This window comes from Branchiostoma lanceolatum, chromosome 19 (genome assembly GCF_035083965.1).
Source record: "Branchiostoma lanceolatum isolate klBraLanc5 chromosome 19, klBraLanc5.hap2, whole genome shotgun sequence".
Lineage (NCBI taxonomy): Eukaryota > Metazoa > Chordata > Leptocardii > Amphioxiformes > Branchiostomatidae > Branchiostoma > Branchiostoma lanceolatum.
Window position 1 is genome coordinate 3119311 of NC_089740.1, and position 19064 is coordinate 3138374.

Genomic DNA, 19064 nt, shown 5'->3' on the forward strand with positions numbered 1-19064 from the left:
ACCCGTTATTTCTGGTAAAACACTATCATACGACAAAAAGTATATTGAATCCTTAAAAGACTTTACAGAGAAGGACAAGTTTATGCCCCTCAAAAACGTTTATTATTCTACACCAGCTGTGTCTTACATTCTGTATCTAATGAATCGCTCTTTTGTGGTGTCATCTTGCCAGGAACATGGTAACACTTTGTGAAGGGCGTTTTGATAGATGGAGCATTAGCACACTCGACGACCGCGAAGAGCCCGTCCCGATACGGCTGTTGCGTTTTTCCACAGATAAAGACTGATCGTCTGACATTTCTGCCTACGCTGCAGTCGACGCGGTTCGTCGATTTCACCATAAATAGAAGAGGAGAAAGGTTGTTTTTGATGTCCTGGCTTACTCTGACAGTTCCGCTAAGAACGTCTCAAGATGAGGATCCTCGAACTCTTGGTGTTTCTGCCATGTCTTCTGATAGCGGAACTCTCGTTCAACCAGACGACAAATCAAAGTAAGTATCCAGTAGATTTCTATATCAAATTATACAAGTTGACGCTGTATTGCAATGCCCATACTTGTTTTCTCAGGCGTCCAGTCCATTTATTTACCAATACATTGAACAATTTATTTCCTGTTGTATGCGGTAAAAAAGTCAAACCCACATGTAGCATAGGTAAGAATAGATTTAGAATTCTTATTATTTCAACTTTAATATGTTCAGTTAAGTATAAACACGTTTTTTTCATCTAACGTATTGTGATGTATTACTCTGATTCTCTACACACTGCATGATGATAATCATTAGTTTATTGCACATCAGAAATATCATTATATGGATTTGAATCGATTGTCGAACGTTTTGAGCTAAAGTGTACAGATAAGAAATATATATCTCTGCAAATTGTCTATTCTAAGCAAGGACATTTCCCAGCTCCCGTGGTTACTTTTCAACATAAACACAGAATCAACCTTATGCATAGCATTTTACATATATTAAGAAGTAATTGACTAAAAATAGGGAAAACGAACAGAAAAGCAAACATATATATGGCGTCAAATATATGCTGGGTCAGGAACGACAATCTATATTCTATAATAGATTTATACATCTCTGTACTGTCTTTTACCAGTATGTTACCAAGTGCGATCAATTTTTCCTCAACAATCATGCTTAATGTGGTGATTTGTTTTCCACTATCATTATCATTACAGCCGCAACACCAATTTACCTCACGCTGTGTGCATTGCTGTGCAATACTCCACCTTCAAGTGGTACTAATAGTGCTAAAATTACATCCTTGCACCCGAAGGCTATATATAATCGTTATGAACTACTCGATAACGGCCCACTCTGGATATCGCACGTTGAAAAGATGTTTGACATATTTTGGATACGTTGTCAAGTATTGTGTAACGCAGAGATAGTGCAATTTTCGTGGTGCGAAGATAGAGGTAGAACATTTTAACACATAGAAATAAGGACACAAAAAGAGCCTCATGAATGTTTCCTCCTACGCTATTACCTTCCCACCCTTCAGAAAATGTGCACGGATTTTCAATGATTTTTTGGATTTTCTATCATGTCAAGTTCCTACTTTTACCTAAAAATGAAGCAGTTTAAGATTACAATATTGACTTCCTTTTTTAACAGTAAACAATACATCATTTGCCTTGTGCCATTTTGATATTGGAATATATGCCAAATGTATATTTGGGTCATTGCGTGCAGTGCCATATTCAGCCAACATTAGCTCCAGGCGATATCTTTCGATCTACATGCACTGCACCAAGCAAGACATCGTTAATTTTACAAAATGACCCAGTATTTATTTGCACCATGTTGGACCAACGGTTAGGCTAGTTTGCCCAGAACCTGTAATCTAGCTCGAATGCCTTCACATGCCTCCGATTATTTGGAAAGAAACTTCTTACGACCTTTTTCAGTCTTTTCTGAATTTCTAAGACAAGTTCTAATTTAATATCTTAGAATGTTTCCTGAGGTTCAAAACCAAACTTGAACATCAACGGTAGATTGTTGTGATAGACTTGCAACCGCAATGTTTTCTGCCGAACATATTACCACATAGATTAGATAACAATTTGATGATAACAATATACACATCACCAACACAGATAGGCCTTAACGTCTTTTGTTTTTTGACAAGACAGTTACTTTGGCAGTGCGTACACCTAGGGAATCTACTTAAGACGAATGTTTTTGAATGTTTAAAATGCGTAAATACATATCTTACCACAGTTCAACCTTTCTGCACGATATTCTGAATTGCGCTAGGTTTCTAATAGCTGCAGAGCATGTAATAATCTTAATTTTGGTGCATTTTGCACAATCGAACATGGGTGTGTGCAATCATATCTCTGTCCATACACGTATCCCCGCCAACGTAATTGCGGTAAACTGCGTTTTGTATTCAAATGATAGCATTCGTACTATGTAAACGGTAAATTCACCGCAAGCTATAGTTTAGGGAACATCGTCACATGAAACAAACAGCAAACCGAAGATCTAGTCACCATCGATCTAATTTTGTCATCAGGATCAATTTTCCAAACCGACATACATTTTTCTGGCTGCATTGTACGATACGTTTCAACATCTATTGGCTATAATTCAGTTTATCATCAAGTCTATCTAAAAATTTCAAACTCTTATTCTAGATTTAATGTAAAGAAACGAATTACAATCTATAACAGAGATTTAACCAGAATAATTGCATATACACATACCACATTTAGCCATGGCCATAGATGAGTGAATAAAGTATAAGACTAGCGGAGGATATGTCCAGTAGTGTATAATCATATTATGAAAAAACAGAATTTAGCGTTACACCTTTTACGGTATCTCCAAATATCACCTTCCTTGCCGTAGTCAGTGCATCAGGTTTTGACAAGGACTATGAAATGAGATTGCTTGAAGCGTGACGACCGTACCAAGACATTTTAGGCACGTCTGTCATCGACGCGTCAGAATGAACTTTTCATAGCTGTTTGGCGTGTAACATTCAGGAGGGATCCTAGTGATAAGGCCTAATGCAGACACCCAACTCTCACGAGAGAACCATTCTGCCTGTTATTACCATTTTCCAAAGTGTCAGAGATAACTAACTACATAGAGAACCACGTCTATGCATGAAACATAACTCGACCTCGACCAAGCATATGCATTAAAATGCAAATGTTTCAAACATGTGTTCGATTCTAAGATCTTTCAATCTTATCTGAACAGCACCGTCAAAGTAAAAGATAGAGTGTACATGAGATACCGACCAGCAAATCAGTCTTAGGTTTACTGTAGTGGTCCTTGTAAAATTTTCAACTAAACTTGCAGCGCATGCGCAATAGTCACTTGTGATACTATTAGAGAACGAGTTGAATATTAGAATGTGTTCTGTTTTGGCGAAGAAGGAAAAAGAATTTGCGTGAAAAACCATGAATGTACTGACAAACAACGTCAACAGCTCATACATCCGCATATATGCTGATGTTATGATGATATACATTGAAGGCCTTAACCAGGTCAACTTGAATTTCATTAAAATTGTCTTTTATTGAATATTAAACTGTTAAATTTTCCAATGTCATAAAGAGTAGGCCACAACCCTGTAGATTTAATGTAAATATATAGACTTTTAATATCCTGCGATATCCGGATAAACTTTGTACATACTGAATTTAAAATATGACGTATCAAAAAGCACCAGAACATCCTCAAACGTTAAATAAGCTTTTGAAGGCGGATGATAAAACGTTTCAGTAATAAGAGGCTGCGTGAATTGACGGTCCAAGCTTGGCAAAATAACGCATCTCTGGAGACCATGAATAATGGGCATAATTCTAGCACTCGTTCAAAAGAAAGAACCGACCGATGCATTTACCAAAGATGCATCAAGTGTCCAATTGTGAGATCAATAGTTGTATCTCATTCTATCAAGAACATACTCTTTTGAGCACTTCTACAGTCCTATCTGTGGTACTTCTTGCATAGAATATTCTATGGCTCTTCATTTCAGCACGTTAACGACTCGCTACTTGATAGGGAAGCAGCAATGCCCATATTTCCAGACGTCTCTGGAGAACCCAGATATAGAAGAGTGTGTTAGCGGGGGCAAATCGTAGGTTAAGTGCGTTATAGTACAGCTTATCTGGTTTTCCCTCTGCGCTGGGTGCAGAGAAGACCTACATACAAAGTATAAGATGCGGTTAGAGAATGTCGGTCTGCCATTAGGTTTAAGAGACAGACGACTGACCTTTAGATGAAAAATAAGGAGCATATCTGTTCATGGTTTAAGCATTATAACATTGCCATTAGCGTTCAATGTATAACTTGTCTGCATGTCTGTGTAGTTCTTGTCTCTTCTGCAAAGTACAGATCAGACCTGACTGAAAATGAGCAAATGGGCATGGTGTATTGGCTTGAGTAGGAAAGAAGCTGTACCAGCCTTGTATATGTAACCCGTTACCTTGAAATGACCTTCAAGTCGTGTTGCGTCACACATAACCTTGGTGTAACTTTCAAGTCTTCTTGCGTGGTAAAAATTTCGCAAAAAATGCATAGATGCACTTATAGGATTAACTGTCCATCAGAATATATTTTGTTTGATGTCAACAATACTGTAAAAGCAGAAATGTTCGCGGTGTTCGGGGTAAGCTTCTTGCCGTGAACTTAAAACCACCGCGAACATTTTGCCTGTGTTTCTGTAGCACTACTATTGTTTCAAACGCGAAGTTGAAACCACAGCGAACACTCCATTTTCTTCCTACTGCGAAATTAAAACTTAGCGAACTTTAATGCATTTACAGTACTATCAGAAAGGCCGTAGTCGGGGCCATGAAATAATCGTTGGTTGGAGCGCAATCAATCTTGCCATAGAGGTTGACAACTTCAGACAGCTTCAACAGAGATGGTTGGGCGGTCTATTATCCAGAAACGATACTTTTTCTGAATCGAGTTGGTCAAATGACAGTGTCTATCTATAAGCGTACCCGTTTGAAATCGGACTTTAAGCTTCAGTCCATAAACCAATATTTCAACGGTTTAGGAATGAAAATAGAAATGCAGCTTCACACAAGAAGACGATGTTATCTGATAACTTGCTATTGATTTATTTTTTACCGCTCATTTCTATAATTTTTAGTACAGGTGGTTTATTGATATACCCGGACAATTAGTTTACCGGCTTTTTGCCGTATTTGTTTCTTTATGGTAATTTCGGCGTCTCTTATTTACCTTACAACCTGTCTGTCCAAGATATCATTAATCACAAGCAACTCTTCTTATTTGTGGGCATAACATATTTCTTACGTTATTTTATTTCAAAGAATAGAGGCAGCGCAGAATCTGTAGATTTGTTAACCTCTTCTCTAAAGAGCATAAAAGTCATAGGCAGTATTAGGCTATAATAGCCCTTGTAAATTATCATCCTAAATTGGTAACTGATTTTCATGTATGACATGGAGCTAACTCGAACGAACAGACAGTAAATATAACAGCTAAGCACGTTAAATACTGACCCTAGGCCCCTGTACAATGCAATTAGCCTGATAATTAAAGAAATAAATCAAACCACACTGCACAGCCGATCTATTTTAGGTTCAAAGGAAATGGGCACTAAAATATAAATACCTTTAGAAAAATACGATTCGCTCTCCCGGATAAACTTATTAAGGCTTCGATCTGATTACTTGTTTGCTATTAAAGATCTAGCGTGTTTAAACATTATCGATATTTTGTAAAAGCAATGATTGTAATTCGTTTTAGATATTTGAATTGCGTGTGTGTCCATCTGTCTGCCTTTCTGTTGGTCAACAAGATAACTTAAAACAGATGGATGCATCGGTACTATATTTAGTGTTTTGGTAGGGTTTGTCAAACCAGAAATGACTAGAAAACTTGGCCTCTTAGCTGCTTCACTAGATACAGCAACGGATCTTCTGTTCTCAGTGTTTCGTGTTCTTCACATACCATGTTTATGACTTTTGAGTGGTAGATAGCTAATGTGCTCCAAAAGAATTGACATAGGTTTGGGCCCCTGGCAGAATTTTCCCCCTAGTGGCTAGTTTAAAATAACTTGCAGCTTGCTTATACTTCGTAAGTTGCTTTCCTTACTTGCCTACAGCAAGCCATTTTGCGGTACAGAAATAAAATACTTCACAATACAACATTAGCAGAATCGTCGACTTTGTAGTCAAAACCTCTTTTACTCCATGTTTCCTGAGCAGTGGTTGCTTGCTCTGGGATTATACAGTTCATAAAGGACAAACTTGTTTTTAGTAGATAGTTGCTGACTTACTTATGGATAGACGTTTCGTTTCTGTCAAATCACTTCATTTACGACTTCATTTAACCTGATAATTAGTAAAACAAGCTCACAGTTTATTCGAATAAACTTAGCACAATACTTCTCATCTGTAAGGTAGCTTCTAACATTCCTGTTTGAAAGTTTGTGAAAGGGTATTTATTCACCTACAAACCGGTGACATATTACCAGAACAAAACCCTACTATATACATATGCCTTTTACAGGTATGGATTATACTTCGTAGAAAAAGACAAACTAAACAGGTAGTGAACTGGTTCAAACCGGAGAGCGAGTAAATGTACTGTAATTATATCATTATGGCATTTTCCTTTGAACTCGAGCTGATCGATTCGCTGTGTAGTGTGGTTCAATGCATCAGGCTAATCACATGGTACGGGGGCTTAGGGTCAGTCTTTGATGTGCATACCGTTCTATTTCCTGTCTGTTCGTGCGAGTAATCTGCATTTAATGCTTAAAAGCAGTGACCTTTCGAGATAATAGCTACTTAGAACGCTAAAACCTTATGTTGCTTCTGAGGTTTGCGTAATTTTGAGTGCAGAAGGAAAAAAAAATCGACATAATGTTAGTTCACATAAAACCGCTTGGTAATATACAACCAGGGCTTTTAAAAACGGGGTATTTGGGTATATATACTAGATGCAACATCAGTTATAACGCCGGAAATGCAAACTTGACAGACTAACGTATTCAAAACACTGTCCGAAAAGCTGCGATAACAATTAATTTAAAGATGACGACGTCAAAAATACAGTTTCATCTTATATGTCAAACTTCCATTTGCAAAGGTAGAAATTACGATCATATAGGGTTATAGAACCATTATAAACCATATCTTTTTGATACGCCAAGTGGATTCTAGGCGAGTTTTAACCACCATGAACTATGATTTCCAGAGCAATTACTTTTCCCCATATGTTAGAAAATGGCAGCATTCCAAATGTCATCATACCTTACAGATCGAATATGTATTCTGGTCACCACGTCCCATCCACCATGTTTTCCTTGACATCGGTATTTAATGCCGAGGCGTCATTGTAATTACAGTTTTATCTAATGTGTCAAACTTCCATTTGCAAAGATCGAAGTTACGACCATAGGGATATTGAAGCATTTGCGGCCATAACTTGCTGATGCTTCAAGAATATCTATTCAGAATCATGTGCAACTGTAACCTACTACAAACTATGACTACCAGAGCAATTAATTTTCTAAAAGTTTATAAAATGTCAGCATTCCAAATGTCACCATATCTAACATATCGAAGATGTATTCTGGGCACCGTGTAGCATCCACCATGTTGAACATCATGAATTATATGCTGGTCCATTAAAGTAAATAAAGTTTGTACAGTTTGATCTAACTTGCCATACTTCCAATACTTCCATTTGAAACTTCAAGTGGAAAATACGACCAAGGCGATATTGAACCATTTTAGACGATAACTTCTAAAATACGACAAGTAAATCCATTCAAGATTCATACGAAACTGTGAACCAATGCCAACGATGTCTACCACTCGCGAATTAATTCTTCTCAAAGATTATAAAGGTTAGCATTCCAAATGTTATCACAACTTACAGATGGAAGATGTTTTACTGGATTTCGGTATTTTTATGTTGAGGACTCACAGTAAACACTGTTTGCTCTTATCTGCCATGCTACGGTAGAAATTACTATCATATTGACATTGAGCCATTTGAAGTCATAACGTCTTGACAAGATAGGTGGATTCTATTTAGAACCATGTGCGACTGTAAACTACTGTCAACTATGACTACCGCACGAATTAATTCTTCCCAAAGATTATAAAGGTCAGCAATCCAAATGTTATCATAACTTACAGATGGAATATGTTTTACTGGATATTGGAATCTTTATGCTAAGGCAGTTACGTGAATACAGTTTGATTTAAATTATCATACTTTCATTTGCAATGGTAGAAATTACGATCATGGGGAACTGAACCATTTGAGAAATGCCTTTTCATACGCCGAGTCGATTCTAGGTGTAGGCAACTGTAAACCACAATCAAATATGACTACCAGAGACAGTAATTCTTCCCAAAGATCATAAAATGCCAATACTCCAAATGCTATCGTACCTGTGCATTTGTGTACCGTGAAACATGTGAGGAACATTATATGAAATCGGAGCAATGCGGTATTTAGAGGTGCAGATGCGTGGACATAAAATGGGAGATAAAATATTTTACGTATCTAAGTCTGCATATTAAGATAACGTCACCGCAAAATACACCGTGTTTCCTCAAATATACTATAGAATGTTATACTATAAACTGGAAAGTATAAAAGTTGTAACATACATTACTGCTGTATAAAAGTTTCAAGTTGAAATAGATGCATATAACAACGTTATTCTAAAGACAGGGTGCATGCGATTTATAAGTTAGAATATACTATTAAATATTATTTACTGAGAGGAAGTAACATGTAAGCTACAATGTACGTAAATGTATATGAGTAACAAGATACTACATACACTAGCGTTACCTGAAAATATTGGCAATATGTAACTTATGTAGCATGCGCAATGTACAGCATTCCTGGAGTGTGTATATCATTTACAATAGACGTTGAAACTTATAGGTCACAGCATGTATACGTCACGATTTACAACGGTGTTACCTGCAAAAGAAAACTGGTACATGGTAGATTGTTACATATAGTGTGTGAGAATGAAATAAGTTTGAATTATTGGTATTGATAAGTATTGTGTTATTTATTTTGTTTCGTGTATTGCACACCCGACAAACCGCCTCATGGCGTGACACACCAGGTTTTTACTAAAAAGTACAAGCTGCATATCCGGACAAACTTCTTTTATCCACTGACACCGGGAAGGACCACTTCTCGTTTCGATAAGTGTAGTGGATACTTTTGCGTGCTCGAGGTGTGGCTCTCCTCTAACACGGCACTTCTATTCAACGTCTTATCCAAGAGTCGTGTCTCACCAAAACTTGGTACTCATTTCCACCTGAGTGAAGTGAGGAAAGTTGTGTTAATTGCCTTCCCCAGGACCCAACATCAACGGGGAAACTAGGGGGATCGAAACCAGAAGCTCTGTGTAATGGGCCAAACACCGTGGAAAGACGCCACCGTGACGCCAGATTCTTTCAACATTTTTTTTTTCTTACATTTACCTTCATTTCTAGGCAGAAGTAAGAGTATAAGCATTAACACTACCATACAGACACCTCTTCAAGCATTTCCGCGATAATCTCCAAGGTCATCTTTAGATGAACTTAACACCCCAGATGATTGATTGGTCATAAGAAAATCAATGTTACGGTCTAAGGGCATGAAAAAAAGCTTTATCAAAAGAAGATTGTATGAATGTAATTAGAACTGACAGACAGGAAGAGAAATAATAAAAGAGTTGCTTGAGAGATTTCATACACACATAGGTACCTTGGTGAACCCGTACGGCATCATTAACACTAGAAAGGACGTAATCTATGGCTGAATTACCCTTGATCATGTCTCAGAGCAATATCAAAGGAGAGCTTGCTCATGTAATTCCACGTTAGTAGCTCAATAAACCACAGAGGGCTCTATTACAATTCCATCATTGAGTTTTATAATTCTATACAATGTCGACCAAGGTCAATCTTTGGTGATTTTGGATTACATGCTTAGGTGAAAGTGCTTCGGCGTTGCTTTGAAACTTTGACGATGGCCATTTTTGATGCATGTATGGTGTAAGAATGAACATTTTATGAATTATAGGCTTAATTGATTATCAAATTACTATACACAAGTATCAGATAATATACAACATTTTTCGGCCTCAAATCTAACAGGAAAATATGCATTGTAGTAGTGAACATTGTTTTTTAACTTCGGTTAAATGATATGCTTTTTTTTAGAAAGGAAACAGGGAGAAATAGGAATAGATACCTTCCCCTGTATATTAGGATAACGTTGTGCCGTCTTGACGTAACGGTGGCGTTGTTTGTACCAGAACCCACAGTCCTTGGTTCGAAGCCAATGTCATGCCACAGATGTTGTGCCCTTATGAAAGGTACTTCACACGACTTTCATCACTCCACTCAGTTGTAAAAATGAGTACGTCTATTCGGTTGGGGAGTTAAAAAGTGGTGGGAGGAAAGGGATGGGCCTACCAATACAGTGTGCTAAAAACAGTTGATAACAACCCACTGCCCCTACATATACGGCCTCAAAGTAAACATATCGGGCATCTGATTTTATCACGACAAAATCCCCACTGAGTCTGATAAGCTATAAGGCATTTTACAGCTACGTGGGTGGTTACTGTTCATCCAACGACATGAGTAGGGTGATAGATTTTTGTGACCTAATATATATCAGGCTTATCCACTCAGACATGAGGATACAAAAAAAACCTGATGTGTTTTCGGTAACGGTACTAAAAGAAGTAAGGTCGAAGATTCTCTTATTATTTTGTTTTGTTTTGAGATTTTGGTAGAAGTGTTCCAACAAAAATAGTTAACCATTGCAATACTTGAAAGCACGTACCAGGGCTCTGTGTTGTCAACTTCTTATTGTATTTGTACACGTATGCATTTTACAAGCACAAGCATATCAATAAACTGATCTACGAAGTACACATCCCTCCATCAGCCATTTTGAGCCCTTATCTATTAACAAAGTAAATGTGTACCCTGCTAGCGGTCAATAAGAATATGGTCGGCAGGTTTGAACTAGATTCGGTCGGGTAACCAAAAATACGGCCCCAATACTTGGAACCTGGCCCTATAATATGTCTGCATTTTATACATGTATCATATTTTTTTATTTCAAAGATGTGTACACAAAGTAAGGTAACGTGTCTGTAAATAGTTGAAGAAAACCAACGAAAACACAAGACAGAAATAATATGCGTATGTATTATATTTAGTTAAAATAGATCAACATAATGTTTACCTCGAAGAAATGGTATAACTGTCATTTAATAACATAATAAAGAATAATAGAATGAAATACCAATGGTATTTGGTATCTAATCTATAAAAATGTATATTTGTCATGTGATTTTATGTCAATTCACCATACGGTATTCTACTTTATACAGCTGATCAAAACACATCTACGATAGTTTATAACAAAATCTACAATTCCGCTCCCTACATATATTTCAATCCCTCGTGAAATGTTTTTTTCCTTCATTGTAAATGCAATGTAAATTTAAACTAATATACCGGTCTCTTTCCCCAGGCCCTCCCCGCTGTGACTCTCTAAAACGTAACTGTCCGTCCGTATCGACCCGTTAATACCGTTAGTTAAGACATAATCAATGGTTTCTAATCTTTTGTGAAGAAGCATTGATGACATATTTGGACGTCCTGTCTGCTGAAAGATTTTTTTTTATATTCTACCGATAAGAATACGAATTCACCGCTCTTTGTCTCGTATTAACTATTTAGAAAATACTCGTAATCTTGCATTTCTGTACATTATGTGAATTCAAATTAAATTTCTTTTATTTGTTATTGTAGTTAATATTTAAAACACACGAGTAAACACATACACAAACAATCAAACAAACACGCGCGCGCGCATTCAACACAGAAACATCTACATACACAAACGCACAAGGCACGTGCACACACAAACACAAATATGCACAAGGCAAACACACACACACACACACACACACACACGCATACATACAATAAACAAACACATATATGGTATTCAGTAGGCATATGCACGCGCACACACACACGAGTACAGCACATATACACAAGGCATACACACGCACACACACACACACAAACACACACGCACACACACACACACACACACACACACGCATACATACAATAAACAAACACATATATGGTATTCAGTAGGCATATGCACGCGCACACACACACACACACGAGTACAGCACATATACACAAGGCATACACACACACACGCACACACACACACACACACACACGCACACACACACACACACACACACACACACACACACACACACACACACACACACACACACACACAAGTGCAAGTGCATGCCCACAACACTGTACTCTAAAGAACATTAGCACTATCTTCTCTAGTTCTGAACGGCCTTGCCCTTAGGCAAAGTACATAACGTACACCACAACTTCGCCATAACCTGATACCCCTGTGGTAGGTTTATTCCCACCGATAACTCCCTGTCCCTGTGCCCGCTGGTAACAGTCAATAGTACTTATCTAGTGAGGGATTAAGGTGATCACCGTGGCATGACCTTTACCCTAGCTACAGGGCGGTGCGGTCTGCCATTGATGGATTCCGATACCCCTACCATTGCTTTCTGCACCGGGAATATTTCATACGCTGTGAATCGATGACGGTTGATTTAAATAGCAATAACAATCATACATATGACAAAAATTGATTTCTCAGTCCTTCGCATGTATACGGTATATAAATAACATAAACTTTATTTTGTGAAATTCACATTTGCTCTATTTATTCTTTGTTTAATTACTTATTACAATGGCAACAACGTAGGCATAAATATAAATTATTATTCTTATTGATATAAATACATACATTCATTAATACAAAGTATATAATAAACCGAATGTATTGCTGAGATTGCCATTTTGGGAGCGGAATCGAATTTACGTATACTATGAAAGCGGGCGTTGGGGGTTTAGAACAGTCCTTTTACAAAGAAATAATAAATCTTCTGACGCCTCGTATCAAATGCTTCTTTTATTGGGACTGCTTCTGTGATCTCACCAAGACATTGTGCAGCTTTATGAAAATACGATAGCAGTTAAGACATGCTAGTACAATGATATACGTATGGTAGTAGAACACAGCGGCTTTGGACGTTCATGGGTGCATGAGCTCTCAAGCAAGTGTATGATAAGGAATAAGGCCCGTAAGCGACTTCGTTCGTTTTGTTTCTACCATGATATTTGGTGACCACTGGCCTCATGAAACATTCCCCAATGATTACGAAATGTTTCATTTATACCCAAAAAAGACAGTGGGTGTTAAATTTGTTCACAATCCGCCTTATTTAGCTATATTACTTGTTTCTTAAGTTAATTTTTGTGCGGTACATATAGTGAATAGATTTTACACAACTTTCCTTAAATCCGCGGGAATAATTCCATAACCTAGTTCAAACAGCTTGTTTTTTACGCCGTCTCCCTAAGTACATGTAACTACATGTTGGTTGTTTATTTTAGCGCCATCATCTTGGCATGGAGCTACCCGGAAGCCGACACCATTGCTGATAGCCAAACTCATGGCCACTACCAAGCCATCTGAACAAGGTATGTTATATAACTTTTATTTCCAAAAGTTTAAAAATTTTGCACGGAAAAAGCTTGAGGCATCTATACTGAATGTAATCCAAAACTGACTAGGGGGCTCAAACCTACACTACTTCTAGATTACATCACAATCTATCTGTCACCAAAAAACCAAGACCACAGTACGTCCAGGTCAAAAGATACAACAATTGAAGTTCTGCTGCAGTACCAAGGTCACATACCAGGGGACCCAAAATCGACCTTGAATTTAGGATTCTCAACACCTGCCCACATACCAAATATCATCATAATCCATCAAGAGGTTCTGACTACAGTAGTCCGGAAACAGAGACAGACAAACAAACAGACAGACATACAAGACACACAGACACACCCAAAAAATATCTCCATTTTTCATGGAGATAATGAATCGACCTTTAAAAATCTTATATTGGCCCTCAATAAACAATGTTCTGCACAAATCTCATATACTTCTCATTACAGAAGACATTTAGATTTTACTTTGTGGCTTTGGATGACAACATAAACATTATGGACTTCTTTGTATGTTTGATTGATTTAGCAGGTAAAATCAATGCCATAATATAAGTAATTGAAAAGCTAGGATTTCCCTGATTCCCCCAGGGTTGTCTTGATAAAGAATTAACATCCGCCTTCTTAAACCTGGGGAGCAATGTCGTGACTTGAAGTGCACTCTACGTAGATTATTTCTCTTCCTTCTAGGGGAATGAAGTATTGAGAAGGGCACGGGCTATTTTTGTAACCGAATTTGTCTTATGTTTCAGAGCGACAGTCGTTGAAAGGAATGCATCTGAGGGCTGTGACTATTGAGGTTAGTTTTGTTACTTTAAAAAATGGTGATGACATGTAAAAAATCAATCACATTACATTGGGGTCGTGTGGCGTAACGGCAGGGTGTTCGACTTAGAACCAAGAGGTCCCGAGTTCGAATCCCCCTAAACCCACCGATGTTGTGCCCTTGGGAAAGGCACTTTACAAGATTTTCCTCACTTCGCCCAGGTGTATAAAAATAAAAATGGGTATGTTGTCATCTGTACGTGGCACTGTTAATATAAGTTATAAAAACTTGTTAGATTGCAGTGCCACGTCGTCCTTGACCTTGTCCCTCAAAAACCGAAGTAAAAAAAAAATTACATTACATTAACATCAATTTATTTTTTGTGTGGAATTGCTTTATTTCTGACTGTAATCAAGCAAAACTGTTACAATTACAAAGGTCCGGGTTGTTTTGCTGAACACCATAAGTATAGTCAGTAGAGGCTTCAATGGGACCCAGAGGTAATACAAAAAGTGAAGAAAAGCTCGCATACTCGAGAAAGAGGTGTTATAATAACAATATCTTTTTTGCATATCCCTGTCCAGACGGGCTAAATGCACAAATCACCACATGTGGTCCATAAGAAGCAAAATGTAAAACATGAATTTACAAAATGCTTTAGTCTAACACTGAAAAGTTAAAGAACAAACAAGCAAAAACTGTGGACTATTGTTAAACTTATGTTGATTACCTGATAGTCTCTTCTTTTTTTGACACTTGAAAACGTAACTACATACTTTGTCCATTATAAGTTCGTTCTAACATGACACCAGGTATTTTAAAGTGTTCTGCTTTGACATCTTAAAGATCAAGCTTGAAAGAGCACTCTAAACTGTGTCATATTACAATTGAATCAACTCAAAGTGCATAGCCTACATTTCGGAAGGACAAGCAATTCTTTGTGAGCTGTCACATCCGGTATACCAAGATTCTCATTAAAGCAATACTAATAATCTCAGCGGAACACGTAGGCCCGACAGCTACTAGGTGATAATCCTTCCGTATTAACGGGACTGCTACTTTGTCCGGTACAAGGACGTAATAATCAGTCATGTCAACACTTACTTGATCCTCGTGGATAAACAGCTTGTTAACAACTGCACAACATGTCCTCGGATCCTGACGTATCCTGGCCTGACGTGATCCGGAACCCAAGATCTGGAAGAATCCGAATGGATCTGGGTCCGTATATTTCTCGGCAGGCTAATGGGCATCCAAATATTGGGACTCAAGGTACCACTTGCATATTGGAGTTGTGTAAGTACGTACTTACTCAAGTTGTGTAAGTGGTACCCTGGGTCCCAATATTTGGATGCGCATTAGCCTGCCGAAAAAATACCCCCCCCCCCCCCCCCCCCGGTTCTGGTAGGATTCTTTCGGATCTTAGGTTCCGGATCACGTCAGGATACGTCAGGATCCGAGGCCCGGCAGGCTATTGCTCATCCAAATATTGGGAATCAAGGTACCACTTACACAACTTTTGTAAGTACGTACTTACACAACTCCAATATGCAAGTGGTACCTTGAGTCCCTATATTTGGATGCCCATCAGCCTGCCGAGAAATATACGGACCCAGATCCATTCGGATTCTTCCAGATCTTGGGTTCCGGATCACTTCAGGATACTTCAGGATAAGTCAGGATCCGATTCCATTTCGTGCAGTGACATGCCAGTCGAACATAGCAGACTTTATTCCATCTACCCATACACATTTTCGATCATTCTCACTGTCCTAACTTGGAAAAATTATTATATATGGCAGCACTTTTTGTGTTTATTAAGAATATGATTATGTATATACATAATTTTTTCAGTGTATATCAGAATCTTTACTTTAAAAAAAATTGAAGTTGATTTAAAGAATTATAGACAAATGTGATTACTAGTTTCGTAAATTCCAATGTTGAGAGCTTGAATTACCAGATGCTGACAATAATTGAACTTGTATAACATATAGAAAGCTTTATATAATAGTTGGCATGAAAAGTCAGATGTACTAATTATTGAGCTTGATAAGGAAAATGCATCATTAACAACATCATCACCACGAATCAATACTATCAGAATAAGAGGTCGAAAGGTTATCGAATTTGCTGGTACAACATTGGCCTACTGTCAAATATAAATCAATAAGCGTTGGTTTATTCCAATCAAACCTCTTGCATGCAGCGACCACAGCCCTTATTGACCTTTTGAAATGTGTCTGAAAGATTTGCATTTCATAAATACTCTTTTTTAGTGTCAATGCAAGTATACAAGTGAATAAATAAGCTGTTGGTTGTCAGAAAGGGATTTAACATCCCCTGATAGGACATTAACTTTCAAAATGGCAAATTATTTTGTTCAGCGTTTCATCCTGCCCTTCATAATGTCATGAATTCAAGTTCAATTATAAGAGTCTAATGGAAAGGTCACCGCTGTTTTCCCTTGTGAATCGTATTAAGAATTAAAGTTGTGAGGGACTTTTGAGTGCCCTTCAAAGGAAGAGGTCATACGGAAGAAGCCATGTGCTAGACCGTTAAACTGGGAGCGGGGGTGAACGAACGTAGTCAGACGGTGGCTACATGAGCTGCATACGACCATATAAAACTCCTATCTCATGTGAATAACAGCGCTGTGACGAGGCATCCTCAATATCGGTTGGATTAGCCAATGAAATTGGGTTAAAGGTTGGCCAAGAATGGGGATCAGAAGGCCGGGTCACGTGAGTCTATTCGTATGTGTAACATTGCCATACAGGGTACTTAGACAATATTTCTATGTCAGCTTAAGTACTATTTAACACCAACTGTGTTTTTTTTGGTCTGCGGTACCGTGTATACTAGACAAGAAAATCGTGTCTAAAGAAGTCTTCTCAGCAATGCCACACAGTCTAGCATTGCCTGTGGTCTAACTAAATTATATTGTCCAAATCCCACGCTGTGTTGAGAACACCTAAGTACCGTACCGTTCCGTTATCGGATGTTCAGTAAAAATGCTAATGAGGAAGAATGCATGAGTGTGCGGGCAACAAAATGAAGACACCCACACACTCGTGATTGAAGTCGGTATACCCTCCAGGCATGAGTAGTTCTAATTGGGTGCAGAAGATTTGCAGCCCTCCGTGGCGCTACTGCGAGAAGAATTCGGTCCCAAACACCCTCAGGGTAACTATTACTGAATCTGCCTCCTACTGCTAGGGGGCGCTGCAGCAAAAAGAGTGCGGTCCGAGGCGTGACTAAGCTTGTATCCCCCACCCCCACCTTCATGGTTTATAATGCAAGCTTAGTCACGTTTGGAACCGCACTCTTTTCGCTTCACGTTTTGAACCGCACTCTTTTCGCTTCAGCACCACAAAGCAGTAGCGAGGAGAATTCGGTCCCAAACACCATCAGGGTAACTATGACTGAATCAATACCTTCTACTGGTAAGTGGCGCTGTAGCAAAAAGAGTGCGAGCCCAAACGTGACTAAGCTTGTATCCCCCACGCTCATGGTTCGTTATACAAGCTTATTAATTAGTCATGTTTGGAGCCGCACACTTTTCGCTGCTGTGCCACCAAGCAGTAGGAGTAAGATCCAGCCATATTTGCCCTTAGGATTTTTACTAAGATATTAGTTTCCAATGTTAGTAAATGCCATTCTCTAATAACTATATTGACCATCTTCTTGTTCGTGTTTGTAGGAGGAGCCATATGTTATGGTCAACAAACTGGGCGGCGAGGCGAAGTTTACAGGTTTTGTCATCGATATCATAACAGCTTTGGCGGCGGAACTCGGCTTCACCTTCGACCTTTACTTGGTCCCCGATGGCACATACGGGTCACTGGACGCCAATAAGTCATGGGGAGGTCTTATCGGTGAAGTCATGAGGAAGGTGTGTGATTGAAAAAAAATCAAGCATTGAACTTGCTTTGGTCTCAACAGGGATATCAATTTTCGTGCCCTGATATATGTGGAAATATTAGAAAGAAGGTGATATTTAGATATAGATAATAGCTAAGACGTAAAGCTATCCTAAGGCTGCACCAAGTAATTTTTATGGATGACGTCCTTTGGAGACCCTAAATCTAATGCGAGAGCGCGAAAAAACAACAAGAAGGGCCGAAAAAAACAAGACAATTCTTTTATTCATCATGAGAACAGCAATAATTTGAATAAATCAGTTGAAGTTGAACAGCAGTTGTTGTCCTGTCCTGTTTTTCCATATCTCATTGATTTTGCAGGCCTGCAAAAACATAGTATATTAAAAAGGCAAAATAAGTTGCTGATTAACTCTTCGCATGCATTACTTCATTTCTATCTATGCTTTAGAAATCCTATTGAATAATAGTAATTATTCAAGAGACAAATATGGACCAAAAATGGTAGAAATAAAAACAACATATTTCCCCAACAAGTATAAATAACCAGAAACGAATAAGTGACCATTATCATGCATTCATCTTACACTCCCCCTTCCCAGATTATAATTTTTTCGTACATGGTACTTGATCCAAAACAGACTAAAGAACGGAACTTTTCATACCTCAAAAACAGACTTGGGCCTAGGAACTTCAGTTGTGGCAGCTGTCTTGTCGACCTCCATGCGGATGAAACACCCGAACTGCTTGATTGCCTGCCCCACCTGCAGGCCGG

The 19064-nt window shown here is 38.3% G+C and overlaps 1 protein-coding gene across 1 annotated transcript in view; it reads left to right on the forward strand.

Annotated features, from left to right (window-relative positions):
* Nucleotides 1-351: 351 nt before the first annotated feature.
* The window catches only part of LOC136425688 (glutamate receptor 2-like), a 29873-nt gene continuing 11160 nt past the window's right edge, over nt 352-19064 (forward strand). Inside the window, exons 1-4 of the mRNA XM_066414625.1 lie at nt 352-491; nt 13523-13609; nt 14395-14441; nt 18112-18303. Coding sequence (XP_066270722.1) covers nt 413-491; nt 13523-13609; nt 14395-14441; nt 18112-18303 — 405 coding nt within the window. The 5' untranslated portion in view covers nt 352-412. The remainder of the gene's footprint in view (nt 492-13522; nt 13610-14394; nt 14442-18111; nt 18304-19064) is intronic.